The sequence below is a fragment of the Triturus cristatus genome, chromosome 12, assembly GCF_964204655.1.
Source record: "Triturus cristatus chromosome 12, aTriCri1.1, whole genome shotgun sequence".
Lineage (NCBI taxonomy): Eukaryota > Metazoa > Chordata > Amphibia > Caudata > Salamandridae > Triturus > Triturus cristatus.
Window position 1 is genome coordinate 67,867,541 of NC_140595.1, and position 24,676 is coordinate 67,892,216.

General features: G+C 41.9%; 1 protein-coding gene across 1 annotated transcript in view; it reads right to left on the bottom strand.

Annotated features, from left to right (window-relative positions):
• Window positions 1–367: 367 nt before the first annotated feature.
• LOC146772513 (asialoglycoprotein receptor 2-like) overlaps window positions 368–24,676 on the bottom strand; it is a 59,189-nt gene continuing 34,880 nt past the window's right edge. Inside the window, exons 5-7 of the mRNA XM_085637080.1 lie at window positions 17,680–17,831; window positions 16,061–16,170; window positions 368–4,142 (exon numbers count right to left, since the gene is read on the bottom strand). Of these exons, the coding sequence (XP_085493206.1) occupies window positions 3,968–4,142; window positions 16,061–16,170; window positions 17,680–17,831 (437 nt within the window). The 3' untranslated portion in view covers window positions 368–3,967. The remainder of the gene's footprint in view (window positions 4,143–16,060; window positions 16,171–17,679; window positions 17,832–24,676) is intronic.

The window sequence follows — 24,676 nt, forward strand, 5'->3', positions numbered from 1 at the left end:
CTATATATGGCTTAGTATCCAGGCCTCGGAGTGGCTTCGTGGCACTCTGGTGTTAGAAGTTGTCAGCCAATTGGTAGGCCGTCTAGATCTGGGTTCCTAGCTCGGGCCTGTCGTGCCCTTATCTAAAGGCCCACCATTGAGTCACTAAGACCACCACTTAAGAAAACAAGCATTGGCATAGCCAATAGGTCGCGCCTTTGGGTCTTTATAAGTGTTTAGTTATCCAGCACAATATCCTTGGTGCAACAACATCAACTGTTCAATGGATTAGCACTTATAAGGTCCCAAAGGCGAGACCTATTGCCTATGCCAATGCTTGTTTGACTTTGCTGTCATTGCTATGAGAGAAGCATTCACACATGTTCAATTTTTTCTTATTATTGATTGATTTATTAGTAGATTTTATATGACATGAACCAGACCCAAAGGGCAGCAGAGCATTTTACATAGTAGCAATGATTAACACAAGGTACATATTTACAAGATTAATATAAAATAGGATTCAGCAGAAAACCATAATATGTACACTAGCGGCAGAAAGGCAATCACCCTACAGAGGAAGTAGGTACACCGAAGAAGTGGAGAATGAAAATGAAATTGTAATGATCTTAGGATCAGGTCACTAACAGGGAAAAATCCTGGAATGACTTTCTGTATTTTCGTGAAAATAACATGAAGGAACCCTCTTTGCAGCTGGAAGGCTGGAGTTTCAGGTTATGGGAGCACTTCTCAACAAAGAGGGATTCCGAGTTCTTCATCTTTTGAGGCGACTTTCTTTTCTATTCCAAAAGATCTGCCTCAGATTGAGGATATTAAAAAATGTATTGCACATCTTTTTATTTTGGGGAACTCTTGCTTAAAAATCCTCACAATACAGTAAGGCAGCTAGAAATGGCTAGATATCTCAATCTGTGATCTATACAGGTAGGTGTGGAACAGCCCAACCTCAGCACAATCTCAGATAGTTGCGATAGGGCTTGACTGTACCAATGTTAATAAATCCTTGCCAGTTTCTAGCTAATAAGCCCCCTTAAATCTCACTGTACTATGCAGTGATAAAGTGCACAGAGTCCTAAGGCCAACAAAAACGAATTTCAGCAAAAATTGGAGGTAAGTAGGCAAAAAGTTTGATGGAACACCACCCTAAGGCTGACAGATCTAACATGCACGATATAGTCTTGCTTAGCAAGACTCCAATAGATTTCCAATTCCTGATAACAACCTTTGCTGAATGTACTAGAAGGAATGGGCTGCAAATGTATACCAAGAAAACAGAAGGTATGGCATTTGGCAACCTCCGGGATAAAAAGAAAACTTGACTTGGTAGTTAGACAAAAATTTGCGCATAACCAACACACCTAGGAATCATCTTTTATTGCTAACTATCTAAACAAAATTCAAACTCATTGTTAGCTGCATTCAAAACACTCCAACACTGAGTGGTCCAACATGGACTCCTATACTTAAGACAAACGAGGCTACATTTATAGCATCACTTAGTTATGGATCAGAAATAATGCGTGCACAAGACTCAAAACCTTTAGATACTCTCTAGGCAAACTTCTACTGACGCCCCTTTAGACATCAACCCATTACCTCTCAGGCACAGATACTCCTGGAATTGGCTTAGTTAGACAAGTCTTGTTACACTAGGGTGCACTTATTTAGTTTTGCAAAACACTGGAACAAGCACCCACATCCTCCCTGCCCTCACTTATCTGGGCAGAAATGGGTTTTGGTGAAATAAAATATCTCTTGGGAAGAGTATCTATCCTCTGCACTGAGCACTTTAAGGCTTACTCTGTTATGGGACTCTGTGGTCTCAGGCCCGTCCTTTAAGCAATTTGTAAGCAGGTCAGTTAGACTTGTTTGGTTTCTTCAGGAATTAACTTGCTAAGATAGCTCATGCATGGCTGCTTTTAAACTCCTATATCTGTTTGCAACCATAGTATTACTTGAGTATTCTTACCACATCAAGACAAAGTTCATGAGGTTAAGGATGGGCGATCTATCCTCAAAAGACATAATTCCATATTGGGAGTGCACTCAGCCAACACAATCTTGTCATCTATGTGGATACAAAGCAAAAGCATTTATTCCCATTTTGTACATTTTGTCTAATTTTGATGGGCGCATGTAAGTATTTTTTAAGTAAGCACTTCAACACTTTACAAATCAGATCATGTAGGGCAGCTTTGATTCAGCACCTAAAATGGGAACATCCCACAACTTTCATGTAACTTTGTCAAATATATAGAGTATATGTGCCATGATGCCACTGCATTGGCTTGTTTTGACTAATAAAACTAGCTGTTCCTCCTATGGTTTATCAAACACTGATTGACGCATATCAACCCTTGTTGTACAAGTACTGTAAAACACATTGACACTTTTAGCACAAATATTTATAAACATTTTAAACTTGAAAGAAGTATGATGACCCTGTTTGTAATCAAATATAATCGAGCAGGGTTGTCTTGTTTTGATGTTTAAGTGGGATAATGCCGCAATCACAATATAATTTGGTAAAATCCAGGCCTGGGCGGTGAACTCCGCTCTGTTTACGGAGTTTTCTTCACTCCGCGAATTTTAAGTTGGTTAGGGCGAGCGAGGAAAATCCAATGCTAGACTACCTCCCAGCGAGATTTGTGATAGCAGGCGGCCGCAGATGGGCGCGACCGCTCGCGTTGAGAAACCTTCCGTTCGAGTTGAGGACGCTGTCTCTCCAGTAGAACATCTACTCGAGCGGCAGAAAGAAGCAGCGCCCTCTTGCGCTGCGCATGGTGCCGTTCGCACTGATTTTTCAGCCCTCGATAAACACCTAGTGCTAAAAATTTGCATGAATGGCATGACCTAACGCACTCCACATCTTGCAAAACTCTGCGTAGCGCGGCAGAGTTTTTCGATCACTTTGTGGAGTTCCGCTTAGCTGAATTCTGCAACCTCCGCCCAGGCAAACTAAAATCCCCAAATTGTGTGTCAGAAAGGTTGCCTTGGCCTGGGTTTGTATTATCAATAGAAATATTTGTGCGTTCAATTAGACAAAAAATATGCTTTATGGACACATTTACACATATTCTATATCATCTTTTATGTGTAGTTGTAATATACAGTAAGGTGGATTTGTAAAGCACTGCATATCACCCGTGAGGGTATCCAAGCGCAGAGTAGGTCCTTCTATTGTGTGGTGAGGCTCGGCCTGAATACAGGCAGTCTCAACGTCCTGCAAAAAGACTAATTGGGTAGCCAGGTCTTTGTTTTCTTGTGAAATACAAGAAGTCAGGTGGAGTCTCTGATGTGTTGGGGGAGGTCATTCCAGAATGTGTCTGCTTGGTAGCAGAATGATCGACCTCCCATTCTACTTCAGTGGATGCGGGGTGGATGTGCGAGTGAGAGTGATACTGGGAGAAGTTATCTTGTGGGCTGGTGGAAGTGAAGCTGGTGATTGAGGAATGCTGATCCCGTCTTGTGTAGTGACTTTGATGCATGTGTGAGAAATTTGAACTGGCAGGGCATCTGGGTGGAGATCCAGTGGGGCTCTCTGAGGAGTGGTGTGGTGTGTGTTTGGTGCGGTAGGTCAACAACGAGTCTTGCAGCGGCAATTTGGGTGGTTTGAAGTCTGTGAAGAAGATCTGTTGAGATGCTTGCATACAGTGCGTAGGTATTTAATTTTTTTATATTGTTCCTGGAAAAGATGTTTTATTGATTGGTTTTTATGACCAACACTGAACTAATTGACCTACAAATGCTTTTTATTTATACCTGGATTTATAATGACTGTTTGATTTATTTGTGATGCTTATTAAGAACTATAAGCAATAAACTTTAACTATTTTCATTCAGGTTTTCACAAACTAACTCGTGTTCCCCAATATGAACTGTGCATTCTGTTGCATCCAAATAAATGTTGTCTTTTTTAAACATAAAAGGGCTAAATTAGAAGCGATCCATTGTCTGGCTTTGTATTTCATGGGATGAAATCCATCTTTGTATCTTCAGCCTCTTTTTCACAGATGAACTTGTGCTCTTTTACACAGTTGTCATCATTCCAGTCCTTCGGATATCCACAGTACTCATACGAACCCACAGTGGCACAGTGTTCTTCTCCTTTATAGTTATCAGGTTGTTTACAGTTCCAAAATCTAAAAAATAAGGATCAATAAATGAGCTACAATTAACTAAAATGTGTGTATATTCTGCCTGGTAGCTTCTGAACGTAACATATATTTGTAACATTTGTGAGTGAATAACAGCTGTTTATGATTACCCAACTCAAGTAACTCATTTCATCGACCTCAGAAGCATGAAGGGCAGAGTGGAACTATGGAGATTCAAACTCATGTCCATGAGGTCAAACACAGGATTCTGCAGAAAATGCATTTGTCCACCGAGCCCCAAGACTAGACCCTAATTGATGCAGACTTGAGATGCTCAAGTTCAAGTTCAAATTCAGCCTTATTCGGTGCAAATAAAAAACACCATTTAAGCATGTTCTAAAAAAAGGAACGTTCCTACATCACAAAGTAATTAAAATCATAACAATAACAAGCTATATCTGTACAAGTTAGATTTGACGTTGCTTAATCTAGTACAAAAACGGCATATAAAGGAACCATGGAGCTATTGAAAGACATCCATTTAAAGGTTGTCAAATTTTTACGCGTTCAGTCAATACAAGTAAAACATTCTATTTAAAAGTGCTAGTGCTTACTTTGTGCATAAGGGTACATAAGCTGCATAGTATCACGCTTTTCTTCATACATTCTCTAATCTGCATAAATGATTATAATTGCCTAGTTTTTTTTATATAAAGTGCAAATGAAGGTTAAAAAGAAAACTAAAAGGGGGAATTTATCAGTTTTCGTCCATTTCTTCATATAATAATGTATCCAGATGTGTATAATCCCTTCTTTTCCTAATGGCAAATTGCACATAACGGATCACAGAATTTATAATTTTCAGGTTTCCCAGGCCACAAAGGAGGTTAAAGGCTTGTTTATAAGTATAAAGCCGATTTGATAAAAACAGTGGTTTTAAAATTGATTTCTGAATATCTCCATAAAAGCTGCAAAACAAGGTGAAATGCAACGTCGATTGTGATGTTTTACCGTCACACGGGCAATTTGGCAATTTGTGACCCCATTTTTTCATTTTTGGAAATGCGAATAAAAAGTGTAAGGTCCCCAACCTTAATCTTGTTGAATAAAATCTATTTGGGGTATTTCTTACCAGTATTAAATAAGTTTGAAGCGTCATCATAAAAGGATGTTCACAATAAGAGACTACGCTGGATTTGTTGTTAGCAGCCCTATTCCTATCGTTTTTCATGACAATTAAATATTTAAGCTTCAAATCACTTTTTGCAAAGTCCAAGATAGATGACGGGTTCTTTTTTATCAATTTCGACTTTGCAACATGTTAACAGGTTAAAAATGTATTCCATCCATGGAATTTTCCGGTAAATTTGGTTTCCTCCTTTGCCCAAATCTCGCTCCAAAACGACAGGCCAGCCATTTTTAGGTCGAGGGACCATCCGGTCTGCCGAAGGCAGAACCGGAAGTCCGGAGATCTTATGTTTCTGAGAGTGGCTCTTTAGCCCGCCTCTCTTTTTGGCTCTCCTCCAATGGCTGGCTTCCTAAATGGAGGCCAGCCATTGGAGGAGAGAGCCGTCCCTCCAAATAGGCTCCGTCTTTTTCAGATTCGGGGTCGTGTTCCGTGCTCTTCTTTCCACTTTTTAGCCACGCCCTTTTTTAGGCGTGTTTTTCTCTCCTCCAGCCAATGGCAAGAGGAGAGAAAAAGAAACACGCCCCCGAATCTGAAACCGCCGCTGCGTTTCTCCGAGGCATTTTTGCTTCGCCTCGGAGAAAGGCAGTGGTGTGCTTAGGCAGTGGTGTGCTTGTTAATGCTTGTTATAGTTCAGTCCGTAAAATAGCTAAAGCTAATGAAAAATAATTACCGTGAAAGGACACAGGGTATATGAAAATGTAGACCTCTTGTGACACTGATTTAAAATTCAGCACAGTTTGTAATCTTGTGAATGTTTTCGTGCAGCTTGCGTGTGCCGCATCGTCACTGCATCGCCTGAGGGGCCAGTGAAGGGCGGGGCCTGGCTGCTCGCCCAGGACAGTAGCCGTCTTTCAAGGCACTGACCGGGTTTTAGACTCGCTTCTGACAATTAATTCTCTTTACTGTAAATGTCCGCGGGCGCTTCATTTCCTGGGAGTACTCTGTGAACCCGACAGACGTGTGTCCTTGCAGTCTCTCCTCGTCACGGCTCCTTGGTGCGACAACAGACAATTCATGTGACACAGAGGGCTTGAATGTGCCTGCGTAATCCCGGCGCTCGGCCTCTGGGCGGCGACAATGTGTGCTCTTATTTACAGTGCTTTAAATGGGCCGGTACTCACCAGTACTGAGTACCGGCACTTCTTAGATGTATCGCTCTGAGAACCGGCACTTCTCTTCTTCCCAGGAGAGTACTGGTACTCATGAAAAAGTAGGCTCCCCTTTGCTGTGAGTGCTAATGAGCAGGAGTAGAACGTGTCTGGAAGCCAAGGCACCACTTCAGTAGCCCCGATCTGAGCCCCAGCTGAGCTATTCAGCAGTGCTCATTTGAATAATGTCCGGTGCTCACTCTGACGCTGTGCTTGACAAAGCAGGGTCGAGATTCATTTACCTGCTAGTGTGCCCGTGTGATTTTCAAAGCGCAGCACTTCAGGTAGTGAAAAGTTAGTGCAGGGTAATACTTTAAACATAGACATTTTATCAGGGGCAAGGGCGGCAGATTCTCACATTTCCCTTACTTTCTCTCGATCGGAGGGTTAATGCCCGGACAATGCGATCGAAGAGGCCCCTGGAGCGATTATCTAACTGCTTTCTGCACTGAGGCACCTACCTTCCTAACGCAAAATGCCTCAATTACCGGGTCTGTACATAGAAGGCTTTCTTATATGCCAAAGAAGCTGAAAACTAGTGCCGCCAACCCTGCCTGCTGTTAGTGTTCCCCGGGTCATGTGAGGTCCCACATAGGCACACTTGCGGAGGAGCCATGTCCGGTCGGCACCCGCGCTGAGGCAGGATGTTGCATTTCCTGCCTGCCCTCCCGGCCCCAGGTCACCCAGGAATTCCCCTGCTGCATTGAGGCAAAGGGAGGAAGCCAGTGTTCAAGAATCGATCACCTGCTCACCTCCTCATGACCTCGACATGATGTGCTATTGCTGTGCCCAGCCCAGCAGAGCCCAACTTCTGCCCCTGACTCACTACGCCAGCGTGAGTCTCGTTGTGGGAGCAGGTGGCACAGGCTGAGGCTGCACTGCAGCAGGGCTCGCTGTCTGACTCTGGAGAAGAGACAGGCTAGAGATCCACGCGATGCCAGGCCTGCAACTCCTCTCGGTGGATCCTTCTGACAGCTGTAAAGAGATGCAGGTAAGTCAGGTATTAATTTAATAATCTCCTGCTGCTGACATTTAAAATGTTTGTTAAGACAAAGATTGGGTGGCGCCAGCACAGTATAGGGCCTTGCAAATGGGCACACTTGAGTTGTCTGTCTTTGCTGAAAACGCGCTACGTTTTGTCTAAACTAGCTGTATTGCTGATTTATTAGTAGTGCAAAGTGTTCAACATCCCTGCTTGACAGTGACACTACGAAGCAGCACCCTTTATTTTCTCAGCACACAAGTCGTGATTATTGTTCCCGCTGGAGAGCGCTCACAATTTTCTCTACTGGCAGTTCCACTCTCACCATTAAGTAGCATAGAGGGCTAATGTGTCTCCTTCAAAAAAGCATATTGTATGTACTATATTGTATGTGGATAGCTCAGTGCGTTGCTGTTTTTGGCACAGAGATAGCTACCTTTGTTACATGTGGCTTGGCCGCACCTGTAGCTGAGGGGGAACAACCTTTACAACGCAACTTTTACAACGCACTACACTTACAACGCATTTTTTACAACGCACAATCCATTACAACGCATGACATTACAACGCATGACACTACAACGCATTTTTAAAAACTACCTTTACAATGCATTCCATTACAACGCATACTACCATTACAACGCATACCATTACAACGCATAATATAGTAATTTTTACCCCTATACTATCCAACACTTACCCTACTGTTGCACCCCCTGGAGTTAGAATAGTAATTTTTACCCCTATACTATCCAACACTTACCCTACTGTTGCACCCCCTGGAGTTAGAATAGTAATTTTTACCCCTTTACTATCCAACACTTTCCCTACTGTTGCACCCCCTGGAGTTAGAATAGTAATTTTTACCCCTATAGTATCCAACACTTACCCTACTGTTGCACCCCCTGGAGTTAGAATAGTAGTTTTTACCCCTATACTATCCAACACTTACCCTACTGTTGCACCCCCTGGAGTTAGAATAGTAATTTTTACCCCTATACTATCCAACACTTACCCTACTGTTGCACCCCCTGGAGTTAGAATAGTAATTTTTACCCCTATACTATCCAACACTTACTCTACTGTTGCACCCCCTGGAGTTAGAATAGTAATTTTTACCCCTATAGTATCCAACACTTACCCTACTGTTGCACCCCCTGGAGTTAGAATAGTAATTTTTACCCCTATACTATCCAACACTTACCCTACTGTTGCACCCCCTGGAGTTAGAATAGTAATTTTTACCCCTATACTATCCAACACTTACCCTACTGTTGCACCCCCTGGAGTTAGAATAGTAATTTTTACCCCTATACTATCCAACACTTACTCTACTGTTGCACCCCCTGGAGTTAGAATAGTAATTTTTACCCCTATACTATCCAACACTTACCCTACTGTTGCACCCCCTGGAGTTAGAATAGTAATTTTTACCCCTATACTATCCAACACTTACCCTACTGTTGCACCCCCTGGAGTTAGAATAGTAATTTTTACCCCTATACTATCCAACACTTTCCCTACTGTTGCACCCCCTGGAGTTAGAATAGTAATTTTTACCCCTATACTATCCAACATTTACCCTACTGTTGCACCCCCTGGAGTTAGAATAGTAATTTTTAACCCTATACTATCCAACACTTACCCTACTGTTGCACCCCCTGGAGTTAGAATAGTAATTTTTACCCCTATACTATCTAATACTTACCTTAAATGCAATTTAATATTATGCGTTGTAATGGTATGCGTTGTAAAGATAGTATGCGTTGTAATGGAAATGCGTTGTAAAGGTAGTTTTTAAAAATGCGTTGTAGTGTCCTGCGTTGTAATGTCATGCGTTGTAATGGATTGTGCCTTGTAAAAAATGCGTTGTAAGTGCATGCGTTGTAAAAGTGTGCGTTGTAACGACATACATCCGTAGCTGAGGTTGGGGTGGAGGGCGCTGATTACTTTAGAAATTAAATAATTCCTTCAGAAGCACCTGCTGCAGAGTTTGACTTCCTTGTTGCTCAAGTGAGTGTAATTTCTGTTATTTGTCTGTTTCCATCGACTTCATTCCATGATTTTGGTCGCAAGAAGGTGCCACTCTAAGTGCTACACATCTAGTTGTTGCCTGACTCTCGTAAATCCACTGAATCTATGAAAATGTCACTCATTAGCAATTTGAAATATTCGCAGCTATACTCAAATGGGTGTCATTTCGGATATCTATATGATTCCGTCCTCTTCATTGCTTAATTTTGCTAGCAAGAAAGTGTTACTCATAGTCGTTGAAATGTCACTCACATAATTACAATGAAAATATGAGAAATGTCACACATAGCAATCTGAAACCTTGGCAGCTATGGGGTCCATTCAGGCCCTGTGCTGTCAACCACATTCACACTATCCTCTGCAATTGCGCAAACAGGAATCACGGCAGTCCCCTGGCAGTGGCAATTAAAAAAGCCATGGTGAAGAGTATAACATGGCTTTTAACATGGAGTCTTTTGTGTGTCTACTTATGTTTGTGTGTTTGCCTGCATTTGTATGCCTGTTTTTTGTAAGAAAAAAGCGAGAGAGAGAGAGAGAATCAAGACACTCTCAGGAGGTATTTTAAAGAAAATGGGTGGCACTTTGTGTGTACATGTCTGCTTGGCAACAAAGTTTCATAAATAACGTAGTTGGGAGGGTTGGTGGGTGAGTGAGTGGATGGATGGGTGAGTGAGTGAGTGAGCAAGGATGGCTGTATAGATGGATGAATGGATGGATGAGTGGATGTATGAGTGAATGGATGGATAGGTGAAAGAGGGTGGATGATTGGATAAAAGGGCGGATAATGGGTGGATAAGTGAAAAATTGGGTGGATAAGTGAAAGATTGGATGGATGAATGAAAGGGAGGGAGGATGGATGAAAGGGTGGATGATGGATGCGTGAAAGGAGGGATTGAGTGAAAGGGTGGATGGAATGAAAGGGTGGATGGTATAAAGGAGTGAAAGGGTTGATGGATAGATGAATGAAAGGATTGGATGAGTGAAAGGGTGGATAAAGAGATGGATGAGCGAAAAGATGAATGGATAGGTTTAAGGATGGATGGATGGATGGATGGATGGATAGGCTTAGATATGAAGGGTGGACCGACGGAATGGTGAAAAACTAAATGATGGATGAAAAACTGAATAGACAACAGAATGTAAAGGGTAAAGGGTGGACATCAGCAGGTAAATGGTAGGATGAAAGGATGAATGGATAGATTGATGGAAGCGACAAGAGATGTCTTCTGGGGAGGGTCATGATGATTTCCTTCATTGGCTTGGTGCCATAAGATCTTTGGTTCGAAGTGGGGGTATTTTCAGTTTCTTCCTACTCACATGCTCAAAAGTATATAGTATTGTGCTAAATACCAGCAATTAACAGTATGACATTAAGAAGGTGCAACTATTGCAAAAAAAGGTCATGTTAACATATCACATTTCTCTTTCATTTTGTGTAATGAGTTAACCTGCTTTGTTATATAAACACATTTTTTATGTGTTTTGGTGTGTGCTGCAACTATTATATAAGTCGTTAAGTATCATCATGTCTTGCCCTTAGTCCCGCCCCTAGCCCCGCCCACTCCCTACACCCCTAGCTCATGATAATGAGTACCTGCACTTATTTATTCCCATTTAAAGCACTGCTCTTATATTTATAGTCGACTCTACTGACGTTAAACGCAATCTCCAGGGCGCTCGTGTAACTGCCCCCGCCCCTCGTGGTTGCAAATCAAGTGACACCCGTCTCCGAGTGACGTGGGTGTTGTATAAGACACAACAAGGTGCTTTCTGTGGCAGATGTGCCTTCAGGCAAACTGTTCCCTCGCTTCTCTTTCATGTTTTTCGAGTGGGCGGTATATTACGTAGGTCAGGCGAAGGGGGCAGTATTAATAAGGCATGTGTGTATCACCCTGGGGTCTGTGTTGGTTGGTAACTTTCAAGACCTCCCATATTATTTTGCGTATGTTTGTAGCGCAGTAAAGGCTCCGAAGAGAGTCAAGGCGCTGCGCGAGGAGACACACAGAGGCAAACGTGGAGCCAGACCGTGTCGTTTCTATACGGCTTTATTGCTTCCGTTGTATCCTATGTACCACTAACAACAAAAAGGCAAATACGCTGGAAACAATCCGTATGGAAGGGTTCCTGTTCACCAAAGCGTGCGGAGTCTCCCTCAAACTTTGCACATGGCGCTAGTGATTAAAGGTCCGGCTCCCTGAAGCTGTGTGAACGCCGACTGCAGGCCTGACTAAGCAGCAAGGAGCTCGAGGCCCGCTGTAGACTGGGTATTCAAGACGTGTCATTCCTCTGGGCTCTGGCACGAGACGCTTCTGGTGTACCCCAAAAGTAGGGTGACCAGAACTTTCAAGCCAAGAACCGGGACATTTCACTAAAACAGAAGAAGGACTACAAGTTTACTTTAACTGGGCTCGCAGAATGACACCGCTCCTCAGCATAGAATTACAGATGAGGCAATAAGAACATCATTAAAATACATTTTTTAAAGCCAGTATCATGCCTGATAATTAAACCGCTTTCTTCTAACAGCTGCTTGCATATCGCTGCTTTGAAAAACATAAAAAGGCACCTGCCACCGTTTTAAATCGACCCTGTCTAAAAAACCGGAACATTGCCTAAATTTCCCAAAATCTGCCGGGGCAGCTGGTGAAAACCCGGCACTGTCCCGGCAAATCCGGGACGCCTGGTCAAACTGCACAAAAAGGTGACCTTTGTGCCTCCCCCTCGTTCAAGCGCAGTGTTTGATTCCACGTGAAACCAGCTCTGACGCCAGTGCTTGACTGCACCTGAGTGTCCATCATGGCAGTGACGTTGGAATAACTTCAGGAAGGCCTTTTGGGGACGCCCCACCCCCGGATTTGTAAGCACATCGGGGTGTAATTGTAAGTACTCCCCCACTACAGACACAGATTTTAGATAAATGCCCCGCTCTAGGGACACCCCTGCCACTAGAACGAAGCACTGCTCCCACTCTCTAGCTCACAACCACACAACTTCACTCTCTCTCACTCACTACCTCAATCACTCTCTATCTCACTACCTCACTCTTTCTATCTCACTGACTCACTTTCACTCTCTCTTTCACTACCTCTCTCTCTATCTCACTACATCACAACATCACTCTATGCTTATATATCACTACCTCACAACATCCCTCTCCCTCACTACCTTACTCTTTCACTACCTCACTCTCTCTATCTCACTACCTCACTTTCTATCTACCTCACTCTCTATCTCACTACCTCACTTTCTATCTACCCCCCTCTCTATCTCACTACCTCACTTTCTATCTACCCCCCTCTCTATCTCACTACCTCACTCTCTATCTACCTAACTCTCTCTCACTACCTCACTCTCTATTTCAATACCTCACTCTCTCTCTCTATCTCACTACCTCACTCTCTCTCTCTGCTAATGCAATAGGTATCACATATGCAAAAAAAAAGCTAATGCCTATAGAAATGACAATGCCATTTATTTAGGGATACAAAAATAATAAAAAAATAATAAGCAATACCAATAGCTCTACCTATAATATTGCCGAGACCATTGCATTGTAAATGCTTGTTTTATTGTGTCGCTAAGATATGGGGCAACAGTTCTTTGTGGACTATATAATTGGCTGTAGCCTTGGGGACTGCTAACAATCTTTAAAAAAAGTTATTTTCCTGGATTTGTAGGGAGGTGAAGTTGGCTGTCTCCCAGATCTCAGCCCCATAGCAGACCCCCGGAACACATTTGGTCCTATACAAGGTTAATATCTCACGGGTGGGTTTATTTCCTAGTTTCGTGGAGAATCTGAGGATACTCTCCGTTGTTCTTAAAAATGTCATATTAGATGATTCAATATGTGCATTCCACTAGCCTTTCTTGCTAAAAAGCATCTCTAGGTATGAGAAAGATGAAACCCTGTTAACAGAGACCCCGTCCACATGGTGTTGTCTGTTCTTGGATCTGTTATTCCCACATGTCATGACAAATGTTTTCTTTAAATTTAACTGTAGGTCTTTGTCAGACATGTAGGATGCAAAATTATCTATTAAAAGTTGCAGCTCGTTAGCTGTCCTAGAAATTAGGACGGCATTGTCTGCATATAATAAAACAGGTATGGGGCGTTTTCCAACGTTCGGGACGACTACAATTAAGTTTTGTAGAAAAAGGTCTATATTATTATTGTAAAAGGAAAATAAAAAGGGTGCTAACACGCACCCTTGTCTTTCAGCATGCGTGACTCTAAAATCCGGAGTGCATTCTCCCATGTTGCCAAAACGTACCCTAGAGGTTAGGAAGTTGTATATCTGAGACAGACAGATGATTATTGCGATGGGCGCCCCAAGTTCTTTAAGTGTCTGCCATAATTTTTGACGATTGACTAGGTCAAAGCCAATTGTCAAATCAACAAACCATAGGTGGAGTGCCCCATCCTTCGCTAGTGTGTACTTCCCTATAAGTAGTTCTAAGTTTAAGCATTGTTCAACCGTCCCAATACCTCTTCTGAAAACATACTGTGTCTCCGTCAAGATGTTTTGCTCACTGGCCCAGGTTTCCAGCCTTTCGAGCATTATACGACCCATCACTTTTGAGGTGGAATCGAGAAGAGATATTGGGCGGTAACAATTTGCTTTTCCTCCATTTTCCTTTTTTTAAAATAGGTACGATGATGCTTTCGACCCAAGTGGCCGGCAATACGCCCTTAAGGGTAGCGTTAAAAACTTTCAATAAAATAGGTATCCAAAAAATCATGTTGTGTTTAAAAACATCAATAGGGACCCCATCTGCACCTGCGGCTTTGCCATTGGCAATTTTTTGCAAAGCCGATCTAACTTCTTCTGGTGTTATAGGCGGGGTTCCAACTGGTTCTACTATTATAAAATCACCCCTGTTATTATTGACTATTTCCAGGGCATTGGGGTTAAAAATGCTCTCATAATGCATTACCCATTCTTCCGGGGTTACCAGAGACTTGAGATGCAATGAATCTTACCTCCTCTATGTCCACAAGATAGTGCTTTTGAGGAGTGCACACTCCTAATTTAGGTTAGTCAGTCTAACTTTTCCTGTTGTATAATGCATAAGAAATCATTCCGAGGGTGAGTCCCCCAAACCATTGCTTAAGGTCAATCTAACTGTGGCAACACATGCAACTTCGTAAGCTGACCAGGTTTTTTATTTGCTATGTTGTGTTTTGTTCTGTGTTGCAAGTCAAACTGCTGTGCTTTGTTGTATTGTGTTGTGTTGAGTGTGTCACATTACATTGTGTTTTTGGGTCACTATGAGGATATTGTGTGCTATGTTAGGCTTTTGTCCATTCCTTCATGGGCTCCCTGATATTTGCATCCTTTCACTCCCAATTTCAAGAGAATCCTTCAGTGTGTTTGGTTTTCAACATTCCTCTTTTTCACTCATATCTTCAATCTTCCCCTCAAACAGTACTCATCCCATTTTCTCAGTGTATTATTGCATTGAACCTAAATCCGTTGACACTGCTTCTCCACCAATGTCCCTCATTTCCTCCCTACACTTTATTTCCCTCTCTTTGGTCTTCTTCCTACTTTGTTACTTGTCCCCTTACCCTGTTTGTTCTTTACTTAGGTCCTCAATACAAGCGGCACAATTTCACCTGGAGCAATAACTACTCCTAGGGTAATTCCGACACCCATACTCGCCGAAAAGCACTTTAACACCTCATCAGGGTAGCAAGCGCTATATAAATGCAAACCCTTCCCTCTTCTATCCCTCCACCATCTTTTCAATCCAGATAACAGACTAACATATCCATCGCTCAAATTAATTTCATATTTCACTGTACTAATTCACAACAAATCCTTTTTTGGTTCCCAAGTAGCATGCTACTCGCCGAAAAAGTGTTCCGATACCTCGGCAGGGGTAGTAAGCGCTATATAAATGCAACTACAATTGCAATGTCTCCAGGCCCAAAGTTATTGGAGACAGCAGAGACGTGGGCTGAAGGTAGCCGCAGCTTCTGGTCCCTTGCTTAGAGTGGGGGAACTGGTAAAGCTCCCCCAGACAGGCCCAAGCACCCCCCGATGCCCCACCCAACCACCACACACTCCCCACCAGACCACCTGATGTCATTCTTTTCCTTCTCAAAACCTATAGTTTTATCACTGAAGTCACTGAAAAATCCTGCAGTAAAGGACCGTGTAGCTCTGATCTGTGTGGTTATTCCCTATGTCAGGAGAAAACTTGTAATTGTGCGTGAATATTGAGATAAATTGGGAATTCTGGTCCTCCTGTATCCCCTCACCAAAATCTAATGATTTCATATTAAGGGCCTATGAGATATTCACTCTCTTCTACATAGTTTATAGGAAAGTTTTTCACCAAGGTGCTCATCTTTTTTCACTCTATTATTCCACTGATGTCAAATTCTCAAACCCACATCTTATTTTCAGCCTCCATATTTCTGTCCCAAAACATGACATTAAATAATTTACATGCTGGTTTGACTAGCGTTACTGATGGATTTAGAATTTGTTGCTTTGGAAATAATACTGACAAATTCGCTGAATAAATAGAAAAATTTAATCTCTGAAATATAAATTATGAACATTATTTACTATGAACATCTAGTGCTTTGTGGTTGACTCACACCTCTGGCTGTACCTTGGAGCCATTCACCCACTTCCAGGTACCTTCCTCATCCTTATCCGTCAAGCCGATCCAGTGGAAGCCCGCCTTCTTCTCGTTTCTGATAAAAAGCTGCAGGAGAATAAAGGGACCAGGTGAGGTAAAAGAGCACTAAGACCAGAATACTCTGGATTGTTGTGCTTTATCTCATAAATATCCATTCACTGGGTGCACACACAGATGCAGCAGTTCATTGACCAACACTACTCCATTGTCGTTTATCCCATCATCGTCAATCATGGATTTGCTCCCACGGTCAATGCTCCCCCTACACCATCTCCTTTATCCATGTGCACATAGACAATTTGTAAATGTTGCACATTTTGTCACTTAAACCCCTGGGTGTGCATGTTGCTTTTTGTGTAATTAATGTACATTGCAGGTATGCACATTTTACATTTGTGGAGTCACATTTATGATTTCTAACCTGAAGGTCTTCCAGTCCGACCCTGGTAACTACAGAATCAATTATAAAAGTAAATATATAGCGCAGGTTAGGAAGCAAGTGAAAGCTTCACATATGTTTCAATTGCCAAATAAATTCTTACACTCCTGAGCATTCATGACGAGTGTGTTCATTGACTGTAAGTGTGGCGTACTGATCCTCTCCATACAGAGTGGAACTTTACCGATACATTACCAGCGTGCATCTGAAGTCACTCCATTTTGGAACACAAAAGTGAAACAGTTGTTCTTGTAGTCTTAGATTAAGGTCTTTGCAAAGACTGACTATTCATAGTTACGTTATTTTATTTATTTATTTATTTAAACTTCTAAAGCGCGCAGCTACCCACAGTGGGTTTCCCGGCGCTCAGGGACAGACTAAAGAAGAAAAATAGCAAGCTGATTTTACTGGGCTACAAATTACTGCTGAAAGAGCCAAGTTTTAAGTCCCTTGCGGAAACGGAAGAGATTGGTTTCTATCTTTAAGGTCACAGGAAGAGCATTCCAAAATTTAGGACCTAAATAGGCAAAGGAATGGCCTACCATTTTTGCCAGCCTAAATCTGGGAACAGAAAAATCACCATGTACTGATGATCTTAGAGTTCGACTGGGTTCCTTATTGCTTGATGTTAAAATGTTGTTAATGAGGTGAATTAATTTGCCAAACAGTGCTATCGTGTGCACAATGACACAATAAGTAATACTATCACAAACTGTGCTGCATTATGTCACAGAAAGTGCCTTGCCACATAATGTTGTCCTTCTCTGTGGCATAATTCAAGTGGCCCTGCCTATATGGTACCTGTATAACGTCAAAACAATTGGCTCGGGCAATGGTACTTTTTTATATAATCTCTCTCCCATAACCTTGCCTCAATCATCTCTGACCACTAATAGGCCTGAGGTTGTCTATTTCAACAGTGTTTGTATGTGGAAGGCTACATAGATAGACACATAGGCTGCTAGAGAAACATATAGATTGACAATTGATTTATAGGCTGACATTGATTGAAAACTCTGTTTTCAATATAACTAGGGTTATGATGGTGCAGAGTACAACGCTTTCTAAGCAGAAATAGACCAGGGAAGATGGTGTATAGCAATGACATCAAAGCGTTCAACAAATCCTTAACTTACCTGCTCTGCCAGGTCAGCGATGATGAGCAGGTCTGCCTGACTTGACTGGCAGATGGATCTGCTTTTTTCCCATGACAGTGGGGTTTGAGAAAAGAAATAGCATGTTTCGTTGTGCAGCAGCCAATTTATGGGACAATCCTTGTAGAAGAACTCTGAAAGAGAAAGGACAATCCATGGAGTAAGAACACACAATGAGAACCAGCAAGAACCCTTCTGTTGGGTCAGAAGTGAAGCCTCAAGGTGCTCTAAATAGGGATTCAAACCACATTTCTTGTGGGATGGGATGTCCCTAGTGCCCTCAACTTAAGCAAAGCAGCTTCTAAAATCATCTTCCACTGGCCTGAATGTATATTTTATGCAGATCTCTCTAAAATAGCCCAACAATTTCAGCTGCCTGTCCCTGCATAACTGGTTTAGGTTTTAAAGACTGATTCTGCACAGAATGCCATCAACAACATGGCCGTAGCTCCCTCCTCCTCTCTCCCGGTGCTCAGCAAAAACAGCACCAGCAGCGATCATGAGCTGTGCTCAACCCACGCCTCCTTAACATGAACATCACAAGGCCGATCCCAACCAAACCCAAAGTCAATCAAGGCAGCAGTGAAAACAATCATCCCTTATGGGCCCGACCTCTCGCCAAAATTATATGGCGTGCAGGGAAATAATTAACTCAATAAGTTAAAGGAATGGAACACAGAACAAATTTCATTTGGGGTTTGAAATCAGGGCCCTCGGTTGAAAGGCCTATGTGGAACATAATTGATGATGCCTTTCAAATGGGGAACAACCTTTACAACGCAACTTTTACAACGCACTACACTTACAACGCAATTTTTACAACGCAACATCCACTACAACGCATTCCATTACATCGCATGACACTACAACGCATTTTTAAAAACTACCTTTACAACGCATTCCATTACATCGCATACTACCTTTACAACGCATACCATTACAACGCATAATATTACACTACACTATCCAACACTTACCCTACTGTTGCACCCCCTGGAGTTAGAATAGTAATTTTTACCCCTATACTATCCAACACTTACCCTACTGTTGCACCCCCTGGAGTTAGAATAGTAATTTTTACCCCTATACTATCCAACACTTACCCTACTGTTGCACCCTCTGGAGTTAGAATAGTAATTTTTACCCCTATACTATCCAACACTTACCTTACTGTTGCACCCCCTGGAGTTAGAATAGTAATTTTTACCCCTATACTATCCAATACTTACCTAAAATGCAATGTAATATTATGCGTTGTAATGGTATGCGTTGTAAAGGTAGTATGCGATGTAATGGAATGCGTTGTAAAGGTAGTTTTTAAAAATGCGTTGTAGTGTCATGCGATGTAATGGAATGCGTTGTAGTGGATGTTGCGTTGTAAAAAATGCGTTGTAAGTGCATGAGTTGTCAAAGTATGCGTTGTAACGTCATACATCCCTTTCAAATGCAGGGTAAAGGAAAAGCAAATCTTCTAATCCTATTGGACATATCAGCCGCACTTGATGGAGCAAATTTCTTCATAGTTCAATAGCCTTCAATTTCAGTACAGCAGAAACAGTGTAAGAATGGTTCAGATGTAACTGGGATGATTAGAGAACATTCTGACTTTCCTTTCATATCGACAATGCGCTGACGAAACAACGATATATGTACTATTCAATGACTTATCCATTGACTATGTCAATAAGTGTATATCTAAAATAAAAACTGGATGTCCACTCAGCAACTCAAGCTAAACCAGAATAAGACAGTTTTGGTATTTATCACTCACGGTCCAAGCAGTAACTCCGCAGAGGAGTTACAATTCAAAGTACTTGAATCTGGCCTATGTACCAAACAGTGCACAAGGTAAAATCACTTGGTACTACCCTCAAAAGCAAACTCAAACTTAAATTCACAGCTAACAATTAAGGCAACATTTCCAAACTACCAACTAAAACTCCTGTATCCAATCCGGAATTTTAACACCTGCTAAATATCTGAAACAGGGTGCACAAGCACTCATTATATCATGACTGGAATATGGAATAGCCGTCCTTTAAGGGTAGGCTCAAATTACGGAAGTCCTTCTAAAATGTATTCTACACACTGCTGTGAGATTAAGGTGCAACACACAACAACGCATGAACATATTATACTACCACTAATACCTCTTAAATGGTGCCCACTCCAATCTTGATGCACACTTAGGGCAGTCAATTTTTAAGGATTGAAATGTAACACAGCACACCACTGAAGGAAGACACTTAAAACATCAGAGCTGCACAAACATAGCTGTAGAACAAATAATCTCCTCAAAACTAAATAGTGCAATAATACGTCAACATTTTTCCTGTTCCTTCTCTATCTGCTCCCAAAATATAGCAGAGGTTACATCCACTTATGACCATCTGCATCACTTGTCAAAACCTGGAAACCAAACTAATGCCCTTGGCCTTGTTTTAGTCTAGAAAATAGCTTGGTGCCCTTGACAGCCAGATGCTGTTACTTTTGTTACAAACCTTCTTTCAGTGGCACACACTTGGTTCTGCCCAAGGGCCTAAAGAGAGATTTGTATTTCACTATATTTATGTCAATGTCCTTCTAGGACATTTTTTCAACAGTATGATTTCGCAGCAGTAGAAGCTTTCTGAAGATATTCATCTTTAAGGATGGCATTTTTAACTTACTCAATGCTCAAACCCTTAAAGCATGATTCCTGGACTATCCAAAAGATAGGTAATTCTTTTTAGGTCGAGCCTAGGCAGAGCGCATGCGCTGTCTGCAAGACCTGTTTTTATCTCCTCTATCGGCTTTTGGTATGCCCATGAATTGCCATTTGTTCGTTGTTGTGCCATTTAGAACTACGGGTTTTTTATTGGTGCCTTGGGTCAAGCCCAGGCGATTTCATTCGTTGTTTGCTTGCGTTGGCCATCCCAATATGTTTGCGGTTCCTCCTGGTCATCCCTATCTGCCTTTTCTATTTTGTAGGCCAACAACATTGTTTTATGCTTCCAGGCCGTTTCACGGAGCAATGCTCTGTTCAGCACCTGCAAAGTGGCAATTTCTGTCAGGTAGCTGTTGAGCTATGCCAATGGCTCTAACTCAAAAAAATGAGAGACCTATTGCATTTCTAATGCTTGTTTTATATGCTGCTGTCTGTGTTCATTGGCATACCGGGGTGCAGAAGGAGGTAAGAAGTGGAGTTACGGCTCTCAAAAGATATTGGTTACGCTGAAGAGCCCATTTTTTCATATGGTACAGGGTTAAGCGCAGTTCCACGGGAATTATCCAATCAGTGATTTGTGATCTGTGAAAACTCTGGAGGTATTCACATATAAATACACAGAGAAATCTTGACATCCCCATTTGATTTCGAGGGCATCTCTTTCAATTTGTAATTACCTGTATTCTGTGTACAAATGTGGCCTGACTGGCATATGCAATAAAAGGCTATGACACATTTACTGTACCTCTAATACCACCAACTACCAGTTCAGCAGCTTTAGTGCGATCAAAATAATGTATTACTGTGTCCTGTAGAAGGCTTCATTAGTATCTTTCAATGCGCAAGCGGATTCACCTTTGTTAGGCCACATATTGACTTTGTGATAGTGGCTAGGTTAGGAATAAATCTACCGCTGTTAAGAGCTGTGCGAAATTTACATAATTCATTTTTGCGTAATTATGCACAATTATGTGAAATTATGCGCATTTACATAAAATGCTAATTTGTCATTTCGTGATTTTGTTTTTTATCACAAAATGTATTCTTGTGTCTATTTTTGCTGTGAGGACACAATTTGACTTTAAAAAAGATCCCCAAAAAACAAAATTGTTGCGACCAACAGTCGCTTGCATTCCAGTTATTCACAATGTCCTACACTCCTGCCCTATAATTTTGAACAAATAGCGGCCTGAATACATAACGTGGCATAATGATATCATTTTGCATAACAGGCTTATTGTGAAGTGCATGAATTTATATTTCACCTGGTCCTACTCTCCGTGTTTAGAAATGTGTCGTTTTGAAGCATTCTGAGGTGGTAATGCCATCTTGATATTTGAATGCTCTGTGGAATTCTATACAAAAATTAAGAGCTATCTTTTATGAACTCCCATTTCTTCTTGTGCAGGACCAGTCCACACGCAAATACTCATTGAAGCTCAGCTCTTGGGCGCCCTTATTGTTATTGCACTTCTGTGGTTTACACAGCGATATCATCACCGACATTCCTAACTCCTGTGATTCCTGCTAGAGTTTCCCAAAGGAGGTCCTTTAGGTTCAGCTCTCAAAAGCAGAGTGCACTCTTTAGATCAGGCACAATGTCATCAATTGTGCACGTCAAGTCTTCTCAGTTTGGTTTGAGAGGGAAGTCTCACACCCTTGCATATTCTGATAGCTGCCCCCTGTTCTGATTTTGTGGAAACAATCATTGTAGACACTGTAGGTGTCGGACCTGTCACTTTCTTTATGACGGCGTCCTTCTGAAGCATACCGAATTTTGCTTCTACCTGTGACCAGATATGAAAAGATCGAAGTCCATGTGTTGGTGGTACCAGCTTGATAGTTGGGTCACTGTGCTGTTTCCGTGGTCCGGTGTTCTGATACCCCGGCCCATTAAATATATGTTCAAACTCCTTTAGGATATCTTCAGCTCCAAGTGTGTTTACGCTACGTGCAAAGTAAATCATCTCACAGTCCTCAGTTGATTATCCGCTTAGAAATGTTTCAATTGCCTCACCCAGGGAGATCGCCATCCCGGCACGTCTGCGACTGGTCCAACTCAAGATACTCCACCGAACATATATCACTGGGCCACAGCTAGTTCATATGGGGAGGGGTGACGGGGGCGATTGCAGGCGCCGCTGTGGGCACACCGGTACCTTCATTCACATAATTTAGGAATGCGACTGGATACAACAGTATTGGCGGGAGATACATGAGGTAATATAGGAGGTGCTACATAAGACAATTCGTCCGGAGGCTAAGCGATGTCTCTTGAACATGTGGGGTCCCACTGATTTAACAACTACGGAGACGACCTGGGCTACATTGGGGACTATGGTGGCCAAATGAGATATAGCCCAGCAGTGGGGAGCGGTGGCTCCGCCTACCTTGGCCTCCTGGGAGAGAAGTCTAGACTGGTGCATGTTCAGAGAAAATACGATGTACATGGCACAAGGATGCCCCAAAAAGTGGTCTGCAGTGTGGTCTGGGTGGAACGCATATAGGGGAGGGATCTGTATGGCCCCGGTACATTCCTCGGAGGAGGAACCGTTATCCCCCTGAACCACCTCAAGGAATAAACTGTCATTATTTGTGTAGTGTATATTATTTTGCTATCATCACCACTGTGTTCTCACACTATGACTGTACTTTTTGCCGATTATCATTTATGCTATGTCGATTTATTTTGTTCGATTAAAGCAATAAAAAGATATTTAAAAAAAAAAAGAAATGTTCCAATATCTTTCTATGTGCAATCAAATTTAGTTTGCACTTTCTTATTTTCATGGTAAAGAATGGTTTCAAGAGTGGTAGCTGTTAATAACACAATAACTGTTGGGTGCTCATACAGGTATTTGTTCCCATGAATGTGACCTAATACCCGGTGGTGGTTTGAGGAAGGAGCACGGACTGTTACAGGCTCTAGAATTCATTATTGTGCCCTTATCAAGGAGGCAATCACGCTTACCTCAGACATGCCAAATATTACGAAATAATATGGAAACACCATGTTAACGTTACTGGCTCCTCTAGAGACTGACTCTCAACAAAACAGATAGTGGCCCGACTGTGGAACTAAGATTTATTCTCAAGCATGCCCTGACGAAGTTCAATTCTTTGAACGAAACGCGTTGGCTGAGACGTCCTTCATATTTCTGTTGGATAACTACAATAAAGACTCTGTCTATGGAAAGAAAATTGACCACTTGGTGTGACTTTAACTGAATATTTGGTAGTGCACTGCTCCAATTATTTTCAAAGGTATTTGTTCCCATGAATGTGTGCATGGGCCCTGGAGCACATTCATAGAAATCAGACGTGCTTCAGTGTTAATACAAGCTGTTATTTGCAAGATTGGAACTATCACACCACTCTTGGGTTGAATTCTTCTCAGCTTTACTGTGCGGTCTACAAAGTATCTTATGAACACTTCCTCATTTTCGTTAGTTGGAGACGCTATTGAATCTTAGCCCTCTTGTACTCTTCAGTGGTCATGGCTCTTATTGTCTTAGCTTACAGTCTCAGTTGACTGGCACAACCAGGAGCAAAGCGTACAAGGTCAAACAGTTTTATGACCTCAATGGAGCATATTTTACCCTGGAAAAGGAACACTTGTAATGACCCTGGGTTTCCTCTGAATTATCCACATTTTGTGTTTCCAATGATCATTCTTGGCTTTCCATTAAATTGAGGTCTTAGAGGGTCTCTTCTATAATGGTTGTCAACAGTTTCACATTTGCTGGTTCGCGGTACATCAGTACTGTTTTTGAGGACATCTTTGAAAGTGGAGACTTTTCGTGCCCCAGGCATTTCATTGTTCATGTCATCATAATCCTTGTTTATTTGAGAGATTATAAAGCAGACAGTGCAAGGCCACATTCTGCATCACCTGCTGCATTTGAGAGAATTTTAATCCAATAGTTTATATATTGCTTTTCTTTGTGAATGGAGTAAAAGAGATCTTTGTTTCCTTAATTGCCTCCTTAGTGGCTTTTCAGTAATTATTTAATGTTCTCATTCAAATTCTTTACTGTTGCTGTAGACGTTCCAGGAGCTACCAGTTGACTGAAGGGCAGCCATGGGTTAAAGGCACCTCCAATGCAATGTTTAGTTGGCTAAGAATTTTTCTCTCTAAGTCCTTCTGGACTAGGTTTTTCTCCTTTCTTTTCATCTCCTCTTCTTATGTGTGTTTAGGAATATCATCCCTTCTTCTGTTTTGTATTTCTTTCCTTTTCAAATCAATCAGCAACAAATAGGCACTTTCCTGAT